We start from the raw sequence: 20,834 nt of genomic DNA on the forward strand, positions 1-20,834 counted from the left end.
TAAAAGTGTAATAAAAAGGGATAATATGTAATAATATTTTATTTGCTTATTCTTTTATTATAAAAATAATTAAAATGTAGTAAAGGGTGTACATTCATATTTTTTTTAAAGAAAATTAAATCACAATACTAAAAGTCTTTAAATTGTAAAGCGTAAAAAATAGTATGTGTCAATATGCATATATTATTATAACATATATATATGGAATCTTACAAACCGGCATATTTATTAATATCTAAAATAATTTTTTAATTCTAGCAAATGATTTAAAACACTTTGAATTTTAAATTTCAAAAACAACACTTACTATTATTTTGTGCCATCCAAGCATTTGATTACCTCCTTTTTATATCATTATAAAATCTCAAAAGATATATATATATTTATGTGTTTATTCACCCATTTTATTTGTTCTTATTAAAAGCATTTCTCCAAAGTATATAAAGAAGCAATATTTTAATAATATCATGACTTTATATAAATATAACATAATGTTGACAAATATGTATAAAATTTGAAATAAAACTTTATAAATATACGACTTTAATATAAGATTTAGTAGGTTGCGGCATAATTTATGTGGAATTTGTTCCCTAGTCATTTACCATATCACTTTTATATTTTCTTATGTTCTTATAAAAAAAGAAGGTTAAACTAAAAAATTTCTATATTTAATGAATAGGTTGTAGTCCTTTTTAAATATCGTCTATTAAGCATATGATCTATTACATGCATCTTATATTCTTATGAAATTCATTTGCCTATTACCATAAAAAGATAAACAAAAGGAAAAGATCGGTTTTAATAAGAAATAATGGATTATATGCTTCATTAGTTACATTTTAAAGGAATATAATGTAAGTTAAGCATTTTTAGAGACAAATATATTTCTATATCATGGCACATTTTTGTTGCAATAAATATTCATGACAAAGGGAATAAATGTATTTGTAGAAAAAATATATATTCCTTTAAATATAACACAAACAAATATATTATTATGTAATTTTAACAATCAATATAATTATTATTTTCCTTTTTATTTTTATATTAAGTTCACAAAGTTCATTAAGTTCATAAAATGACATTGGTGTGCGGATTTTAAATTAAAAAAAAATTAATAATAAAACAAATATAAAGATATTTTTTTTATGTGCGATTCTTTTTAATTTTTGTAATCCTTAAATAATTGTTTATGGCCAAATAAAAAATGATTTTCTCATTTTTTATAAGCAATAAATTTACATATATAAGTAATAATGTATGTACTAACTTTTATTGTTAATTTGGCATGCTACATAATATTCACTATGTTGTATATAGATTTATGTGATGCCATATAATATTCCCTTACATATTACTAAATGTATGTGTATATTATGTGAAAATAATTTGGCATATATATAAGGAGATACATTAGTTAGTGACTGAAAAATTGAACATAATCTGATAAGATGGTATTAAAATGAAGATAGTAAAAAGCATGCCAAAGATATTTGCCCTTAATAAACGAAACTTTGGAAGTTCGTACTTAAACAAAAAATTAAAAACAATACATGATAGGGCTTTGAAATCTCATGTTGATTATTTAAGATCATTGGATATATTAGAAGGGAAAAATCGAAGTGTGATGAAAGAAATATATCCCAACAAAAAAAGTGAAATAAATGATTTATTTTTTGAAAGAAAACTAAATGAACAAGTAGACGATGATATAAATTTATTAGATATAGATTTGATAAAAAATAAATATCAACATGAAATGGCAAATATCACACTAGATCAATTTGGAACTATAAAAGTAATTCATAATGATATATTAGATGAAGAAGCAGATTGTATGCTAATACCAATGGTTTCAAATTTTATCCCTTTAAGTGGATTTGGAGCATATATATTACAAAAAGGGGGTAGAGAATTAGTAAAAGAAATATTTATATCAATAAAAAGTTTAATAAAAAAAAGAATAGATATATTAAATGAGCATAAAGAAAAATATATTAATAGACAATCAGATATTAATAATGAAAAATATTTTAAAGAATTAATCGAAAATTCAAAAAAATTACAAACAGGTGATTTAATATTAACAAAATCAAATAATGTTAGTGATAAAGTTAAATTATTAGCTTTTTTAATTATGCCATATTTTTGGCAAGGTAATTGTTATATATCTGCTCAAAAATTAAGATATGCCTTTTCAAATTCATTGAAACAGTTAAATGAATTATGCATATCTTCTATAATATTACCAGACATTTCATCAGGTATATATGGTTATTCCCCCCAAAATTCGAGCAGTATACTTGTTGAAGAGTCTGTTGAATCATTATTACAAATAAATAGTATATTACCAATTTACAATATTAATTCTATATCTTTTGTTGATAAGGATTTAAATACTTGTAAAATATTTAGTGAAACAATTGAAGATGTGTCAAGAAATTATTTACCGCATAAAAAAGTTATGCCTGCTCCAAAATATTGGAATATAGCAAATAGAAGATTGTTGGAAATTCCATCAAATGTTATTTATTTTTGTAGAAAACATAATAAAATATCTTTCAAAAAATATCATGGAATTATTAGAAGAAAGTATCAAAATTATTATAGTAATATAAGACCATTTAAATGGAGAGCTTCAAGAGTTATTGAGCCCAATCCATTTCTTTTATATAAACATTCTGGGGAACCTAGTTCTTATCAATATAACCCTAAACCATATTACTACAAAGGCATATCACATACACTTTATAATATTAATAAAAAAGGATTATTAAATATTAGAGTAGGAAAAGGTGGAAGACTCCAAGCTCTCAAAAAGGTGTCAAACATATCTTTAGAGACAAAACCAAGATTGTAATGTTTAAAAGTGTTATAAAAAAAAATATAAACATGGGAATATAAATCAATCGGGTATAGTAGAGTGTATATAAAATGTGCATACATATACAAATGTAATGCATAATTATTTTATTTTAACATATGTAAAATATCAAATAAAAAAATGAGTATGAAATGATTAACAAATTCGGGGTTTAGGGGGTATTTAAATTTTGTAATAAATAATACTGCATATATGTACATATGATTTTATTATTGTATTGGCAAGATGGGTTAAATAGCTACATTTTTTTGTTTATTTTGTTTATAATTTTTTCTCATTTTGCTTGTCTTAACAATTCTCAACATGTATTAGTAAAGAATTGGGGAATTCACCACTGAGTATAGGGTATCCCCCAATTTTATTATTTTAATTTTTTTAATTTTCGATTTTCCTTCTTTTTGTCTTGTTTTTTTTTCGGCCTTCGGCAGCTCCCCTTAATTTAAACATGGGTGGCCAGGAATTAAATAACTCCCTTCTAATAACATTAAATATATTTCTATATTGAATTAGTAATTTTTTTTTTTTAATTTTTTTATATTTATTTATTAATCTTTTCTTAATTTTTTTAAGGACGTTTAGACATCGAAACATAGAATGATTTGGGTGAAATACCTTAGCATATTGTAATGTCTCAATGGCTGTTTCAATTAAAAACAATTTTACAAATTTAAGATTTTTATTTTTTATTAAACATTTTTTCATATATGAAATTAAATGTAAAATAAATTTGGTATTATAAATCGGATTATAAAATGTATTAAACATGTGCTTCAATGTTTTAATAGAACAAATAAATTTTAATATAGATGTTTTTAATAATATGAAATTATTTTTATAGCAAAAATATACATTTTGTTTATTTTTATATAATGATATATATTTTTTTTGTTTTGATATAACATTTCTCATTATTCTATTTTCAACTAATATTTTCATAAAGCTTATTTTACTGCACTTTTCTCCTATTACATTATTTAAATGTATATGATTTCTAATCGTTGCATCATTTTTATTTTTCCAAGGATAAGATATACTATGAATTGAATTATTTACAAAATCGAAAATATATGAATTATTTAACCATTCAATAGATCTGATAGATTGGGCATCATTTATATAATTTGTTTCTCCTATCCCTTTTTCTATTTTTTTGGTTTTCTGTTTTTTTAACTTTTCTAATCTTTTAATATATTTTTGAATTTTATGATGTTTTTCAGGGGAATTCCCTTTTAATTTGGCCTTTTTTATGCACAACATTTTTATTACCTTTTTAATTTGACATATTGTTAATTTGGGGTATTTTTTTTTTCTCAATTTTAATTTGTCTTCTTTTCTCTTACTATTTTGTGTGTTTTCAATTGTCTTGATATTTTCATTTCCTACTTCCTTTGGATGTGTATTTCTTTTTATGGGGTGAATACAAACTTGTTCTTGTTGGCCTATCTCTATTTTCAATTTTTGTAAATCTGTCGAGCTACATATTTCCTCATTCTCGTGGCATTTGATAATGTTACTATTCACGTTAGACGTAGCTAATAAAGAATTTTTCAACTTTCTTGATAATAATTTGTTACCATTTTTAAGAAGCCTATTTTGAGATAATCCTTCCAATTTTTTCTTTTGCTTGTTTTGGTTTTTTTTTTTATTTTTTTTGTTTTTTTGTTTTTCTTTATTTTGCTTATCCCAGATGTTGTAAATAAATAAGTCACTTTTATAAATGAGAGGTATTTTAAATATTTTAGTTTTTGATGAATTAATATTTTCTCCCCATATTTTTCTTTTTAATAATAAATTTTTAAATGTTTTAATATTTTTTTTATTAAGTGTACTAAATAAAAAATCGTCTATAAATCGGATCAATAATGAATTGGTATTTAAAGGATTAGGATATAAATTTTTATTTATCGAATTATTTTTATTGTTATTTTCCTTTCTTTCTGCACATAAAATATTTTGAAATTCTTTATTTTTATCTAAATATGCATAATAAAGAGAACATAATATATTAGACAAACTAAACCCTTGTGGTAACCCACATATATTACTAATAATTTTTTTATCTAAAAATGTTAAAATTTTTTTTTCAGGATATATTTTATTTGTTTCTATTTTATCACCTAAATTAAATGTTTCATTAGACTGAGAAATAGGTAATGTTCTTTCTCTATCATTTTGTAAAATAACTAAATTATTTTCTTTTTTAATATTATGCTCTCCAATATCTGATGTATTATTGTCACTAATTTTAATCATACCATTTTTCATTTTATTATTTATATGGTTATTCAGCATATTCCCAGAATCCTGACTTCCATTTTCGGCACTTGTAGAAATACATGTACTATTACTTCTAAAGGGAAAAGAACTATTTATATCATTTCCTTTGGATTCTTTATGTAGTTCTGAAATAGGTTTAATAATAGAAGTGCTTATCGAATTATTTAATTCTCTATGTGCCGATTTTTCAATATTATTAATTTGATCATCTTTTTCTAGCGTATTATTTGAGGTAGCACTTTCAACTGGTTCGAGAGACAAAAGTTTGTTTTGGTGAAATTGTTGAATTGCTTGAAATATTTTTTGGTTTTTTAACTTAAAGTAGGCATTATTTTTTATTTTACTATTTTTTTGAAATATTTGAAAATAAAAAATATTATTTTTATTTAATTTTAATTCTTTTATGCTGAAATATATATTAAGGTAATAATATCTAATAATCGTTATTATTGTCATGAAAATATCTCTTTTTTCAACCTGAACACTTTTATAAGAATCTGAGAAAATATACAAATCAATGTTTGAGGCATTTTTAAATAATTGTTTTAGTAAAAAATCATGTATTGGATTTTTATTTGCCTTAATTATAAGCTCTCTAAGATTTCTAATATAGTGCATACCAAAATGTTTGACATTTACTGGATAATAAGACAGGAGTGAATTATTGACAGTTTTATTATATAAACGAAATGATCTTTTAAATAAATATACAAATTCAAAATTTGATATTTCATCAAAAAAAAGTTTTAAAAATTTAAATAAATAATTATGATTTATGTGTTCATAGCAATTTGAAAAATCACCAACACATATATATGCATAAATTATTTTGTTATTCCTTAATTTGTTTTTTATATATTTTCTATATAGTTTTTTACGGTAAAAACAATTCTTTATATCCTCTAACCAGTTTTTTAACTTTAATTCAATCTCATTTGTTTTTGTCAAAGTATTTTTAAATAAGCAACTGTTATTGCTTCTAGCATTTCCTAAACATTTAAGGGAAAATTTACAAATATTATTTAAAGAAACTGGATTATAATTTTTTCGATTATATTTTTTTTTTCGAAGAGGATTATTCTTTTCCTTTTTTCTTTCTAAATTTTCTAATATATTATGATAATAAAATTCACTGCTTTTTTTATTTTTTAATATTTCAGCAACTCTAGCTTTTACACTTTCAGGAATATTCAGTGTTGATAAATTTATCAAAGGTCTTAATCCTTTTTTTTTAGGTATCCAATTTATTCGTAACTTTTTTGAAAAAAAAGCATTAATACAATTAAGCTTTAGCAAAAAGTTACGTTTTTCGATCATATTTTTTATTTTATGTATATATTTTTTTTTCACATTTATTTGATTATCTGAACAAGCAACATTTTCAGGCACATTCTTTTCTTCATTATGATTATTTTCAGATTGTTTTCTTTTTCTCAACATGTTTGTCTTTAGTTCTTTTCCTTTTTGTTTCTTTCGATTATATACCTGATCAGGGTTGGAAATAATGCATGTTGCTAATCGTTTTTTCGATTTTATTTCTATTTTCCCAATTTCACTTATTTTACGTTTCCTTTTTATCAAGTTTTTGCATTGCATTTTATTAATTTTTTTCTCGATTTTGGTTACTAGCTTATAGAAAAGCTTAATATAATTAACTTTTTTTTTTTTGAAAAAACGTTTTCCTACATATATAAGAAGGAATTTTTTGTCATCCGCATAATTGATATACTCTTTATACTTTTTCAGCATACTAGGAGTCATATTTTTATTATTTTTAATGTAATACTTTTTTAATGAAAAATATTTTTTTCGAATTTTGTAGTAGAACTTTTTTAAATAAGGTCTAACATTTTTTTTATTAATAACTTTTATTTTATATAAACTATCTATTTGTTTACATTCAGATATTTTTTCCCTTTTTTCTTTTTTTACCTTTTCAATTTCTTTACATATTATGGTACTTCTCTTTTTTACTATTGTATCTTTAGAAAGTGGATCATTGGTGTGTTTATCTGGTCGCGTTTCTTTATTTCCTATAGATTTAACAACATTATTATTGTTGTTTCCTTTGGATGTTAATTTTTTTTTTTTTTTTAAAAGCTTCAATTGATTGCGATGTTGCTCTATGCTCTTCTTTTTCAACATATGATGAGTTTTCTTTGTTTTAGTTTCTTTTATTTTTTTTATTTTTTTATTCCGAAAATTTTGATGGTATAAACAAAAATTTGAAACTTTTGTAAAGTAGTTCCATAGTTGTCTATCAAAAATAATAGTTTTATAAATAGTATGCTCCGATTTTGTCAAAAAAAAAAAATGTCTCATTATTGGCATAATGAAATAATTAAAAATAAAATATATAAGTCTACTTAAAAAATGTCTTTTTTGAATAGCTAAAATTATTTTTTTTTTTTTATCAAAATATTTTCTTTTTAATTCTTGAAACAAAAATGTATTTTTTGATGAATGGTTTATAAATCGATTTTGTTTATCATCAATCGTTTTTTTATCTTGATATAAACTATAATTAGAACATTTTGAGATATCTTCTTGAGGTGGTGGCATTAAAATATTGCTCATTGGTGTAATCATACTAGATTTATTTGGTATGCTTTTTTGTATATCCTTTTTCTGCCTTTTAAAAATGTTTTTAACCTTTACATGCTTCATTATTTGATCCATCGAAAAACTTTCTTTATAATTAAATAGTATAAATTTTTTGACATTATTTAAAAAAATTTTGAAATTATATCTACTACCTAGCAGTTTAACAGGTACACACTTTTTTGTAACATGGACAATAAAGTCAATAACTTTATGTGTTTTAAAAGAAAAACTTAAAAATTCATAATTTTTAAAAAAATAATCATACATTTTTTGTCTAATAAACTTTCTATTCTTTCTTACATTAATAATATGAAATTTTTTTATTATAATCGATTTTATTGTCTTAAATATTTTTGCTATTTTGTTTTTCATTTTTTTTTTAGGAAAATATTTATTATAAATTTTTTCAAATTTTGTATTCCTGACATTATTTAAAAATTCAGAAAAATTATAGTAGATATACTTAAGTATTTTCGTTTTTTTAATCCGAAAATAAATATTTTTCTCCTTATTACCTTCTTTGACTATATTACATGTTGTTGTATTTTCCTTTTTATACACAAAATGAGAAATGTCGTTTTTTTTTGTATTACATTTAATTTGTTTTAATATTTTCTGTTTATATTCATCTATAAAATTATTATGAAAAAAGTATTTTTGATTTGATGTACAAATATAGTTTAATAAATGATAAATAAATAAAGGCACATTTTCTAATTTATCAAAAATCATACTTTTATTAAATAAAAAGTTTTTATATTTATTCGTAGTATTATGTTGTAAAATGTTATTTCTATTTATTATTATTTTATTCCATTTTTTTTTATCGTTTAATATTTTAGTCTCTTTTTCAGTCCCCTTTTCATAATCACACATATTCAAACTATCACTGGCATTATTAAATTGTTCATTTTTATCATTATTATGAAAAAAATAAATATTTGGTAGTCGTTTTTTTTTTATTCTTACTTTTTGATTTGTATCAATTTTGTCTAACCCGTTGTTTTCCATTGCTATTATTTGTTCTTTCTTAACGTTTTGGATATTTAGTTTTTTTTTCTCGTTTTTAAGTACTTCTTTTTTCCTTTTTACGATTTCTTTCATTTCCTTTAAACATTCATTTTTTAAAATTCCTCCACTGCATTGAATTAAATACAAGTACCTTATATATGAATGACTATCATGAATTTTAAAATAAGTTTTATTACTTTTTTTTTTAAGCAAATATTTATATATTTTTTTCAAATGTTTTAGTTTGTCTATATATTTTTCTCTACACATTAATGATCCATTTTCTTTTATTTCAATACTATTATGAAAAGTTTTTATTTTCTTCGATTTTCTCATATTATCTATTTCATTATCCCATTTTTCATTAGCTCTTTTATTTTTATAATTATTCAAAAGTGTAATATTATTATTTTTCTCATTTTGAGGTACTACATTTGTAGTTCCAGTTATTTCGGGTTCCTTAGTAAGCTCTTTTTGATTTTCATCTTGTGTAGGATTGTTTGTATAAATGATTTTGAGCTGTTTTGTATTATAAAATAATTTTTTTTTTTTTAAAATAAGTTTGTTCTCTAATTCTTTACTGTCTTTCCATTTTAATTCAATGTGGCTTAAAGTAATAAAAAAGGAAGTTTGAATTGGAAGGAATTCATTTGAACTAATAAAAAAAAAGTCGGATATAAATATAAGGGTATTAGACAACAAATAGTTTAAAAAATCAAAGGAAACATAATTAAAAAATATATCCCATACTTTTAGACTATAAAAATAATCACAACAATTTTGATCTTCATATGAAAATTTGGTTGAATTAAATAATAATACTGAATTTTTATAAATTTTACTTTTTTTGTCTACCCCTTTTTCATTTAACTTTCTTTTTATATGACTAAAGCATTGCTTCCAGTTAATTAAAGATGATTTTTTCTCTTTAAAAAAAATATCTTTGTTTAAATTGTTTTCTATCTTTTTTAATCGTAAATCTTCAAATAATAAAACATTTTGTAAAAAATATTGAAAATAAGAATAATTTTGGAAAAAGTCTTTATTTATAACTACTTCATTGACAATATATAACCTATCTTTTTTCCTTTTTGTTATTATATGTTCTTTTATTATGTTAGAAAAAAATATTCGTCTAAATTTTTCATCATGTTTAAGAGAAAATTCCCCAAGCGAATATGAATTAATGTTTAACTTTTTCTCTAAATATAATTTAAATAATTTGATTTTCTTGTCTGTGCTTTTAAAAATGTTTTTTAAGTAACTACTTTCTATAGGCACCTCATCACTCATATTAGAAAACATTCATCATATTATTTATTTTTTTAATTTAACTTTTTTTCTCTCTTTTTATCAGTTTATTCATAACATGAATAATTCATTTCCATTTAGTCTCTTTGTAAAAGTGAAATATATTTCACCTTAAAAATCTTCAAATTTTTTAGTTGCTTAATGTGAGCCCATTAAATTGTGTATTAAAAAATGTAGTGATGGTGAAAAAATAAAACACACAATATACATTTTAAATAAAAAAACAACAAAAAAATAAAAGATAAAATATAAATATTATGTATGTATATTATACAGAAAAAAAAAACGAAAAAAGAATAATATAATTAAAAAAATTAATACACATAAGATATATTGTGCATGCCAGGCTTTTAATATTAATTTAGGGCTAATTAAAAAAATACCCAATTTATATTGTTTTATTAAAATATATTATCATTATGCTATTAATAATGTTTAAGAAAGTTTTTTAAATAGAAAATGTTATGATTTTATAAAATTATTAAGTGTGCCGATGTATACATATTTATGAGGACGTAACATATACACCGATCCTACATATATATATTATATATGTATATGTGAAATACGAAAAAAAATAAAAAACGAACAGCTTTTTATGTTTTGTTACTGTTTCTTCATCTCAAAGTTATCCTTTAATTGTTGGGAAAGTTAAATACTCCCTTTAAAAAGTCACAACATAGTGTGTAGGATAAAAGAAATTAAAAGCTGATCATACGATAGCATATTTTAAATCACACCAATGCAAATGAAATAAAAAAAAGCATCACAATCTGCCTTTACCTCAAAAAAATGGGAGGAAAAAATTGTAAAACACATTTATTATAATAAGTGACATTTACGAATGAGCCCATAACTACTAATGCTAAATTATGAGTGACTTCCTATTAATTTACAATATTCTTTTAATATTGATATACCAAAAACTTATTATCTATTTTTATGTCAAATGGTGAACCAGTAAATATAGATAGGCATTCCAAAAATCGGAAAAGTTTTTTCAGAATAAGTAAGGTATTATGAATATATAAAATAGCAAAATGATAAACTATATCCATAATTAAAATGCATTAATAAATATATAGTTTTTTTATAAGAATGTTAAATTTAGAGAGGATGTATTTTCATATTATCATAAAAATGTTGTTCTAATTATTGTACCTGTATAAATATACATGAACATATATGATTGTATTGTGTAAATAAAAGTATGACACATATAAAAATTCCCCATAGAAAAATAATCACTAAAAGGGGGTAATATACAAATCAATTAATAAAACATCTATGTATCCATGAGGTGTATTAAATATTAAAAAATTAAGAAAATAATATAAATAACTTTATGGGGCAAATTTTATGAGTTATTTTTGATCGATTCTATAGATGTTTCAACATCATTTAATAACATAACAATGACATCCAATTTATTTAAATTAATATCGTCTGCAGTATATATTTTTGAATTTTGATTTTCCTTTATTAATGCATCATTTTGTTCTTTTAAAAATACAGACTTTTCGATCTTAATTTGATCATAAAAATATTTTATTTTGTTTTGTAAAAAGCATGCTGTATTTTGATCAAAATTTAGTATATGCTTAGAAAAGGGTTTGAAGGATTTATTTAGTAATACCATTTTTACAATATTTAATGCAACAGTAATTGAATCAGCATATAATAGTACTGATTCTTCGCTTATCAATGTAAAAATTATATTTTTTATTTGAGTCCCTAATTTTTTTATTTTGTTTGTTTTATAATCTGATTCACTAATTTTACTGTTTGGTATAATTAGATCTTCCCTTTTATCTTCAATAGATTCAGGCAATTCCTCATCATTTATAGTGATCAACATTTGTTTATATAGTTGGTCTTTAAGATAAGAAGCAATAGTGCTTTTAATTCTGTCTGACGTACATTCTATTATCAATTTATTATATAATGAAAAGAAAACATTCCAAGAAAAGTTTCTCATAATATTACTAACACAATTATATATAACTTTTGTACAATTTTGTTGATCATTATATGTATGAAAGATTTCATACATTTTTTTAAGAAAATCAAAGGGTCTCCATTTAAAATTGTAAATATTACTATAATATTCATTATTATATATTTTAATATTTCTTGAGAATATAGTAGAAATAGATATAAAATGGCAAGCCTTAATGTATAAATTATTTTGTGCATATTTTTTGGCTTTATTTAAACATAAAATTATATTATAACAATTTCTAATCATTAAATTAAATAAATATAATTGTGAAAATACGAGAGGAAAGGCCTCTGTATTTATTCTTTCTACTAAAATCAAATAAGACAATAATGATATCTCTAATGTTGTATTTTCTAGTACACATGATGTTGTATTAGGTATTAAAATATTAACTCTCTCTAAAATTCGGCATAAATTGGGATTAATTATGCTAAGTCTCCATATTAATGATGATAAGCAATCCCTAATAATATGATCAGATTTGTTTCGATAGGATATTGTTGGTATAGTTTTGTATACACTTATACATTCGCTATAATCTATAGAATCATATTTTATATAAGGGAAAAGTTTCTCAACATTTTTATTTAAAGGTAGATAAAAATTATGATAACATATTATCCTCATAATAAATGCAACAATAGAATGTAAGGCTACATCTTGTTTATCATCTTCTTGAGATTTAATAGATTTATCACATAATATATTAATAAATTTACACATAGATATTAATGTATCTATATTATTGATATTATCATTATAATATGGTTCACCATCTATATTATAAAATTTGTCTAAAACTATTGGAAGAATTTGAGCTATATATTTTGCTCGTTCTAATGTAATTTTATTTGCTACATGTGCAAAATATTCTAAAGATAATAATTTATATTGATAATTTATATCTATATTATGAATTATATTAATAAATAGCATATAACCATTTTGTGGTGATATATTATTACTAACTATATATAATAATTTTAAATAATTTATATGTTTTGTGCAATTATTAATTATATCATTCCTATAATCATTTACTAAATATTTTTTTAATTTCTCATCATTTATTTTAATTCTATATTCAACATGTGTAGAACATGTTTCTTCCCATCTTAAAGAAGAGCTTATTGTTTCATTTTTTTTTTGTAACTCATCAGTATTTTCAATTGTATTTGCCTTTTGTATATATATTATTATATCTGCTAAATAATTACTTAAGTTATTGTTTATTTGTCCTACATTTATATTATCTATAATGTAATTTACTAATTTATTTGTATTATTAATTAAATCTTCATTTAAATAATTTGTTATCACTTGTAAATTTTTTGTATATTTCGGATCCTCAAGATTTAGGGATATCAAAATGTCTACGAAATCACTTGGAATGTTATGATCACTGTCACCCATTTTATTTACTGTTTATATATAGGAATTATATTTGTTATTTAACTTACAGTAGTTCAATCTGCATAGGTAGGCTTATAAATATGCTTATATTTTTTACATGAAAATCTAGCATATATTAAATATTTAAAGAAAAATAGAAGAATAAGCCTTCACATAAATCAAATTTATTATAAATTGTCATATTGTGATGGAAAAAGTGTAAAATTATAGAATATGTACTGTATGAATATATGCTGTAAAACAAGTATAAAAAAAAATTCATATAGAACAGTGAATTTTAAATTATATTTTATTATGATAAAATACAAAATTATTTAACTCAATTAAAACATGTATGTTATAAAAAGTGAATTAAAAAAATATAAATAAAATAAAAAAGTTAAATATAGATGATCGATTGAAGTAGTAGTATAAAATTATTATATAAACAGGTAACCAAAATCGAGTTAACAAAACTATCACGGATTTAATATGTATAAAAAAACACAAACATTCAAATTTAGTATGAATATGATTCTATTTTTTATCCGTTATCTTGCTATTATAAAAAATTAATGTATCTATTTATTTTATATTTATCAATAAATTTAAATAAGAATATTTTAATTAATAAAAATTAAATTTTCTACATTTTTTTTTGCAAAATTTAACACGAAAAAGTATTCATTTTTGAGGATGGGCGCTGACCTTATAGAACGGAAGAAAAATATTGTTTATTAATTTTCCATCAAAAAAAATACATATCTCTTATAAATATGTTATCAACTTATTTATATTATTTTTTTATAGTATATGTTTTATACCAAAAAATAAATTTCACTAAAAGTTAAAAAATAAAAAACAAAAAAAATATAGTATATATATTGATACACATACGCAGATGATACAAACGTGTATTATGTAACATTAAACGAGAGGATACAAATGTATATAATTCTCAATCTTTTTTGAATTTATATTTTTTTTTTAATAGTCTTAGTTCTGATTTTTAAATATTTTTTTTTATCCTGATTATTTGTAATTCTGTTTGTTTTGTTTACTAGGTATTTTTTGGTGTTTTCTTGAGGCACATTTTGTTTTTTATACTTCAAATAATTTCCCTGAGTATTAGTTTTATTTTTGGTATGATTATATACAAGTGTAGAAGGTGTTGATATACTATTTTTATTAATTTTAATTTTAATGTGTGATTCAGCATATGTTTTAAAACGTTCAGCTAATGCTTTAATGTCATACACATTTTGGTCATTAGTGGTACTATTTGATTGCTTTATAAATTCATCCCACATTCCATCATAAAATGACAAAACCACATAATTTTCATGTTTAAAAACTTTATGTTTTAGTTGTATTTCTCCCATTATATATCCACTCGATTTATGAATAGGCGTCGATGGTAATGGGTCGATAATAACATTATAGTCTTTTAATAAAAATGGGATAATATATAATTGCTTATATTCAATATTTTTTTCATAATTTAATTTTAGATAATTAAAAACTTCTTCATAAGGTACATTGGAAGTATATTGATTATTTATTAGTTTTAATTTGTAGTGATAATAAGATGTATTTAATAGATAGTGAAGATTTTTTAAAAAATTATTTGTATCATTTTTGTTATTTAATACTGTTTTCACATTATTGAAATTGGTAGGAAATTTTTTAGGCATATTTGTAAAATTATTTAAATCTATATAATTAAATAGTATACTACATTTTAATATTTCATATAATAATTCATATTGTTTTTTATTAAACCCTTTAACATCTTCTACAATTCTTTTAATTATAAAAAACCATGATGTTGGACAAAAATAATTTGTTAATAAAAAGCTATATGATAAATATAGTAATAATTTTTTATTGCATGTTAATATTATTTTATGAACATCAACAAATTTCCATAAATTAAAATTATGTCTTCCACTAATTCCAAAGGCTAATGATATATCAATTAAGCAGTTTGGGTCTATATGTGAAAAATTATCCTCTGTTTCATTTGCAGTGCTAGAAATGTTGTTAATATTACTTTTATTATCACTTTCGTTAATCGAGATTATATCATTTTCTTGATTCACTTCATGATTATTTGTATTGTTTAATTTTTCATTTAATAAACTTTCCAAATATGTAAACATTTGAGTATAATGATAAGGATGTATACTTAGGGACATTATTATGTTTGATATATTTTGCTGTGTCAATTTATTTTTATTTGTTTTTATTTTTTTTTCAAAAATTTGTATGGTTTTACTTTTTATAACCTCATTTTTGATATATATTAAATATAAATCAAGAATAGATGAAAAACAAGAAACATTATTAATGTGGGTATCACAAAATTTGATTATTTCATAAAGTAATGCAGATTTATCTATATATTTATCATTTATCATGTTATTTTTTATATTTTCCATTTGTTCATAATTTTCTAAATTATTTGTTTCCCTATAATGTATGCCTTCTTCATTTATATTTTCATTTGCTTTGTAAGACATTTCATTATTTTGAAAATTATATTCGTTTTCCAAGTTGTAAACAGTTTTATCATAAGGTGTGCTACCAGAATTCAATGAATTATTAACATGCGATATATTTTCATTACTATTTTGATTTTGTGTACTATTAAAATGGGTATATTCTTGTCTATTATTTTTTATATTATTATTTGGGATTGGCATTTTATTTACCACCTCATGAAGATTTAAATAAATACAAGCAAGATTATTTGGAATAATAAGATCATTATCTTTTTTTATTTTATCTATAATTTTGTTAATTATTGATATTTCATTTATATCTTTACTAGTATAATATTTACTGTTCATAAGTATTTTCGTATTTTTGAAATAATCAGTTAATGAAATTAGATTTTGCTCATTCATATTATCTATATTGTAATATAAGACATTTAAAATTTTTCTATTAAATAATTCGTCATTATTATTTATATATATATTTAATATAAGTAATAAATTCTCGATTGAAAAGTTATTCAAATTTTTTTCTAAATTGTTCATAATATTTCGATCATAAAAAAAACTCATTTTATGATGAAAATTTTGGATATATTTAAAAACTAAAAGAAGCTCATTATTTTCTGTAATAGGTTCATTACTATTATAACTATATTTTGTATAGCTCGGTAATGTATTTAATAAATCAGAGTGTAAAACATTGTAAGATGTGCTATTTTTTTTACTAAGTGTTATGGGGTCTAAATAGTTATGTGAATTTGGCATTGCCTCTATGTTTGTACCTTTATAATTCGTATTTAAATTAGAATCAAATAAAATATTTTTATATAGGGACTTATTATTTTCTTTATAATTGATTGAATTCGTGTAATTTGAAATATTACCATTGATTGTATTATCATTTATCTGTTGGGTTAATGATGAAGCTGCATAAAATTTACGACCATTATTATTATAACTATTTTTAAATTTTTCATCAATAACATATACAAAGAAAGCGTCAGGTTCTTTTAAATAGGAATTTTTATAAAAAGTATTTATTATATAAAATATTTGAGCAACTTTTAAAGAATCTAATTTGTCTATATGTAAATAAAATTGTTCTTGTAGTAATTCCATAGTATCTTGACTTAGTGGATAATTTAGATAATATAAATATTTATACAAATTAAATATATCATGTTCATTAATAAAAGAAATGTATTTTATTATATATTTTCCTATATTTATAAAATACTCTTCAAAATGGTTTTTTAACTTTTTTGATATATTCTTACCATTAGCACTATTATTATTTAAATTATTGATAATTATTAAATTGTCTAAATTGTTATGCACATTTTTTTTTAAAAATATATTACACAAACTTTTTAAAACATCTAATATGACACTAATTGTTATATTATCATTTTGTAATCTGCTCAAAATTTTGTTTATTTTAATTTTATCACCTTCTGATTTATGAGAAATGTCTAAATAATCATGAAGCTTATTAATATATATATTTGTATTATTCATACTTCCATTATTATTATTACTCGAATTTAATCTCCCTTTTATTCCATTATTTAACAATATTTTACTACTGCCTCCAAGAGGCATATTTTCACTTTCATTCCCATTTCCGAGCGTTTTATTATTTTTTATATTGAGAAAGCTGTTTAATGTATATTTTTTTTTTCCGTTTTGTTTATTCAAATAAATCCTGGTATTTTCTTCTTTCCCACCTCTTTTTATTCTCGTATTCAATACATTTTCACTACCATTGTCACCATTTGAATTTACATTTTTTACGTTATTTTTAATTCCACGTGATGTATTCAAATCTGTTTTATTTGTGACGTTGCTTGCGATATTTCTCTTGAATATCCTTTCAATCTCAATGTTTCGAGCATTTTTGATCTGATGAAAAAATATTAAATTTCGTTTCGCCTTAAGAAATGGCCCCCTTGATGAAATCATCTCTAACATATGTTTTATATCACAAGTCGAGAAGACCCAAAAGAGGAAAATGTATAAAAACAAACACAAAAAATGTGCGAAAAAATTGTATAAAAAAATAAATAGTACATTAAGTTTTTAATGCAAATCGCTAGGAAAAGTGATAAGCATTTTCAAAAAGCTTTAGGGTGTGAACAAATTTCTCCATATGGTTAGCACTAAATTTGTGCCTCCTTATACATTTTGAAGAATTTCACCATATATTCAAAGCTTATTAAAAGTGTAATTATATATATAGATAATATCAAAGAATTATATATAAGCATATATTTATGTAACTATGTTTGTTCAATATATATACACTATGGATAAAATAAATACCTAACAGGTATTTGACAATATAATAAAAAAAATATCTACATAAAAATATAACTTACTCAAATTTTCACAAACAATATGAAATATTATATAAGGAAATTAATATTTCTATATTAAAAAATAATATATATAAATAAAATAAAAATTTGTCACAACATGCTACATACAAAAAGGTAATAAATATGCGCGTGCGTATAGCATTGTGCTTGAAAAAATATATATACAAGCTTAATAATTCCTATGAACTTGTGAAACAAAAGAATGCATATAAATATGCTGTAATTTTTTTGACTTTTTAAATATATATACATAATGAATGAAAATAGGGAGTATCCCTAATATTTTCCGCCTATTTTTTTAACATATTTTTTTCGTCATTTTTATTGGTACTATATTTTATTATATTTTTTTACACGTTCATATGGCCATACAATTTATGAACGAGTTTCCCGTGTTTGAATTTTGTTTTATTTTGTATTTTATTTATGAAAAAAAAATATAATTTTTTTTAAAAGTTATTATTGAGTATGGCTTTATGATAATTTATTTATATTTTTTACACAGGGGAGGAAAAAAGCGAGTTATGGCATAATTATGTATTATTTTGCTTTCATCCTATTTTCATTTTGTTTTCATTTTGCTCTCTTGTTCAAACTTTTGGGGATATTCTGAGATAACTCGAATAATTCCATTGGCCTTCTTAGTTGTCTTTAAGATGAGTTCTAAGGTATGGAAAATTATAGTGAAAGATGATTTACCCAAATTTGAAAAATGTTTAAAAGAAGACGAAGAAGTAAATTTAAATGAATACAACAAAGAAGGTTTGACTTTGTTATTATATGGTATTGAAAAGGGGAGTATTGCATGTTGCAACTATTTAATAAATGATCAAAATGTAAATATATTTTTAAAAGATAAAAAGTATAAAGAAAATGCATTGATGAAATGTATGGTTATTGGGCATGATGCAATAAATATAAGTAAACTATTAATTGAAAAAAATATTAATGTAAATGAAAAAAACAAAGATGGGAAAACTAGTTTGCATATAGCTTGTGAACATAATTATTTAAAAGGCATTGAATTGTTATTAAAAAATAAAGCGGATATAAATTCAACAGATAGCCAAAATAATACACCATTAATAACATCCATCAAAAGAAACAATGAAGAAGCTGCCCGATTACTAATTGAAAACAATGCAGATATTAATGTAAAGGATAAAAATAAAAATTCAGTTTTACATATATGTGCTAAAGAGCATTTATGTAATGTAGCTCAATTAATATTAGAAACAAAAAAAGTAGATATAAAAAATTGTCTAAATAAAGAAAATAATTCACCTTTACATATTGCAGCTAAAGAAAACTTGAAAACTTTATGTGATTTATTTATAAAATACAATTTTGATGAAACATTAAAAAATAATAATAATGAAACATATAATGATATTTTAAAAAAGCATGAAGAAAATGCTGCCCATAAAAATGAAGAAAAAGAAAATGTATATAAAGAAAAAGAATTACGAAAAAGAAAAAATGATGAACAAGAAATGTTAAAAACGGATGTATATAATTTTTTAAAATTATATAACTTAGAAAGTTTAGCCCCACAATTTTACAAGCACAATTACATATATGTTGATCAAGCTTTCTTGCAAATTCAAACTATTGCACTAAAAAAAATGAACATAAATAAAGACGAAAGGAAATTATTTTACGAGGCTATTGATAAATATTATGAACAAAATGAAAAAGAGAAAAATGAAAGAGATTTGGAATATCAGCGACTATTAGAAGAACAAAAAAAAACAAAAATATTAAAATACGTGGCGCAAGTTGTATCCCTTATTTTCTTTTTTGTATTTATATATAGTATAGTTATATCGATAAAACGACGTGGTAAAATATTTTTTTAGATTACCATATAAAAAATTATGTAGTTAAAAGCAAAGAAAGATGGGAGAAATAAAAAACGAAGCAACAGAACAATGGAATACCATCTTTTGATTTATAATTAATGGTATAGAAACAATTTGCTTATATAACTGTATAATCCTTATTCTTATTTTGTTTATTATTTTTGAAGAGTCAACAATTATGCAATAGTGCAATTACACATTTATAAAGCATATGTATATCTTCATATTCTTTTACACAATTGCTTATATACTTTTTTTTTCGTTATTTGGTTATTCATTTAAAACAATATTATTATTTCGTTTTTTATTATGTTTTGTCTAATTATTAAATATGCTATAACAAACTTTAATATTTTTAAGTGTAATTTATTTATGTATATAAAGTTTTTTTCGTTTAAAAATGTTTGGTTACAAAATATGGTTTGATACCGGTTATGTGTAATTGGTAATATATTGACATTCATAGAAGGTGGAAAGGAATAAATTATAGCACAATATATCACACACATGTGATAAATTAAAAATTTTAATTTTACATCGTTTTTAAATAAAAAAGGCGTTTTTTATCGTTAGATTATATGGCTTTATTATAAGCACTATATGTATTAT

General features: G+C 21.7%; 5 protein-coding genes across 5 annotated transcripts; 2 read left to right on the forward strand and 3 right to left on the reverse strand.

The window, feature by feature from the left end:
• Nucleotides 1–1,465: 1,465 nt before the first annotated feature.
• Nucleotides 1,466–2,863, forward strand: PVVCY_1401180 (conserved Plasmodium protein, unknown function; the record flags this gene model as incomplete). The annotated part of the gene is made up of 1 exon (XM_008624907.1): nt 1,466–2,863. The coding sequence occupies one exon, from the start codon at nt 1,466–1,468 to the stop codon at nt 2,861–2,863; it is 1,398 nt and encodes a 465-aa protein (XP_008623129.1).
• Nucleotides 2,864–3,262: 399 nt separating this feature from the next.
• PVVCY_1401190 (telomerase reverse transcriptase, putative) lies at nt 3,263–10,072 on the reverse strand (the record flags this gene model as incomplete). The annotated part of the gene is made up of 1 exon (XM_008624906.1): nt 3,263–10,072. One exon carries the CDS (start codon nt 10,070–10,072, stop codon nt 3,263–3,265), a length of 6,810 nt encoding a protein of 2,269 aa, XP_008623128.1.
• Nucleotides 10,073–11,447: 1,375 nt separating this feature from the next.
• PVVCY_1401200 (conserved Plasmodium protein, unknown function) lies at nt 11,448–13,505 on the reverse strand (the record flags this gene model as incomplete). The annotated part of the gene is made up of 1 exon (XM_008624905.1): nt 11,448–13,505. One exon carries the CDS (start codon nt 13,503–13,505, stop codon nt 11,448–11,450), a length of 2,058 nt encoding a protein of 685 aa, XP_008623127.1.
• Nucleotides 13,506–14,458: 953 nt separating this feature from the next.
• Nucleotides 14,459–17,956, reverse strand: PVVCY_1401210 (conserved Plasmodium protein, unknown function; the record flags this gene model as incomplete). Its single annotated transcript, XM_008624904.2, has 1 exon — nt 14,459–17,956. One exon carries the CDS (start codon nt 17,954–17,956, stop codon nt 14,459–14,461), a length of 3,498 nt encoding a protein of 1,165 aa, XP_008623126.2.
• Nucleotides 17,957–19,019: 1,063 nt separating this feature from the next.
• PVVCY_1401220 (conserved Plasmodium protein, unknown function) lies at nt 19,020–20,222 on the forward strand (the record flags this gene model as incomplete). Its single annotated transcript, XM_008624903.1, has 1 exon — nt 19,020–20,222. One exon carries the CDS (start codon nt 19,020–19,022, stop codon nt 20,220–20,222), a length of 1,203 nt encoding a protein of 400 aa, XP_008623125.1.
• Between the last annotated feature and the right edge of the window lie 612 nt (nt 20,223–20,834).

The sequence above is a fragment of the Plasmodium vinckei genome, assembly GCF_900681995.1.
Source record: "Plasmodium vinckei vinckei genome assembly, chromosome: PVVCY_14".
NCBI lineage: Eukaryota > Apicomplexa > Aconoidasida > Haemosporida > Plasmodiidae > Plasmodium > Plasmodium vinckei.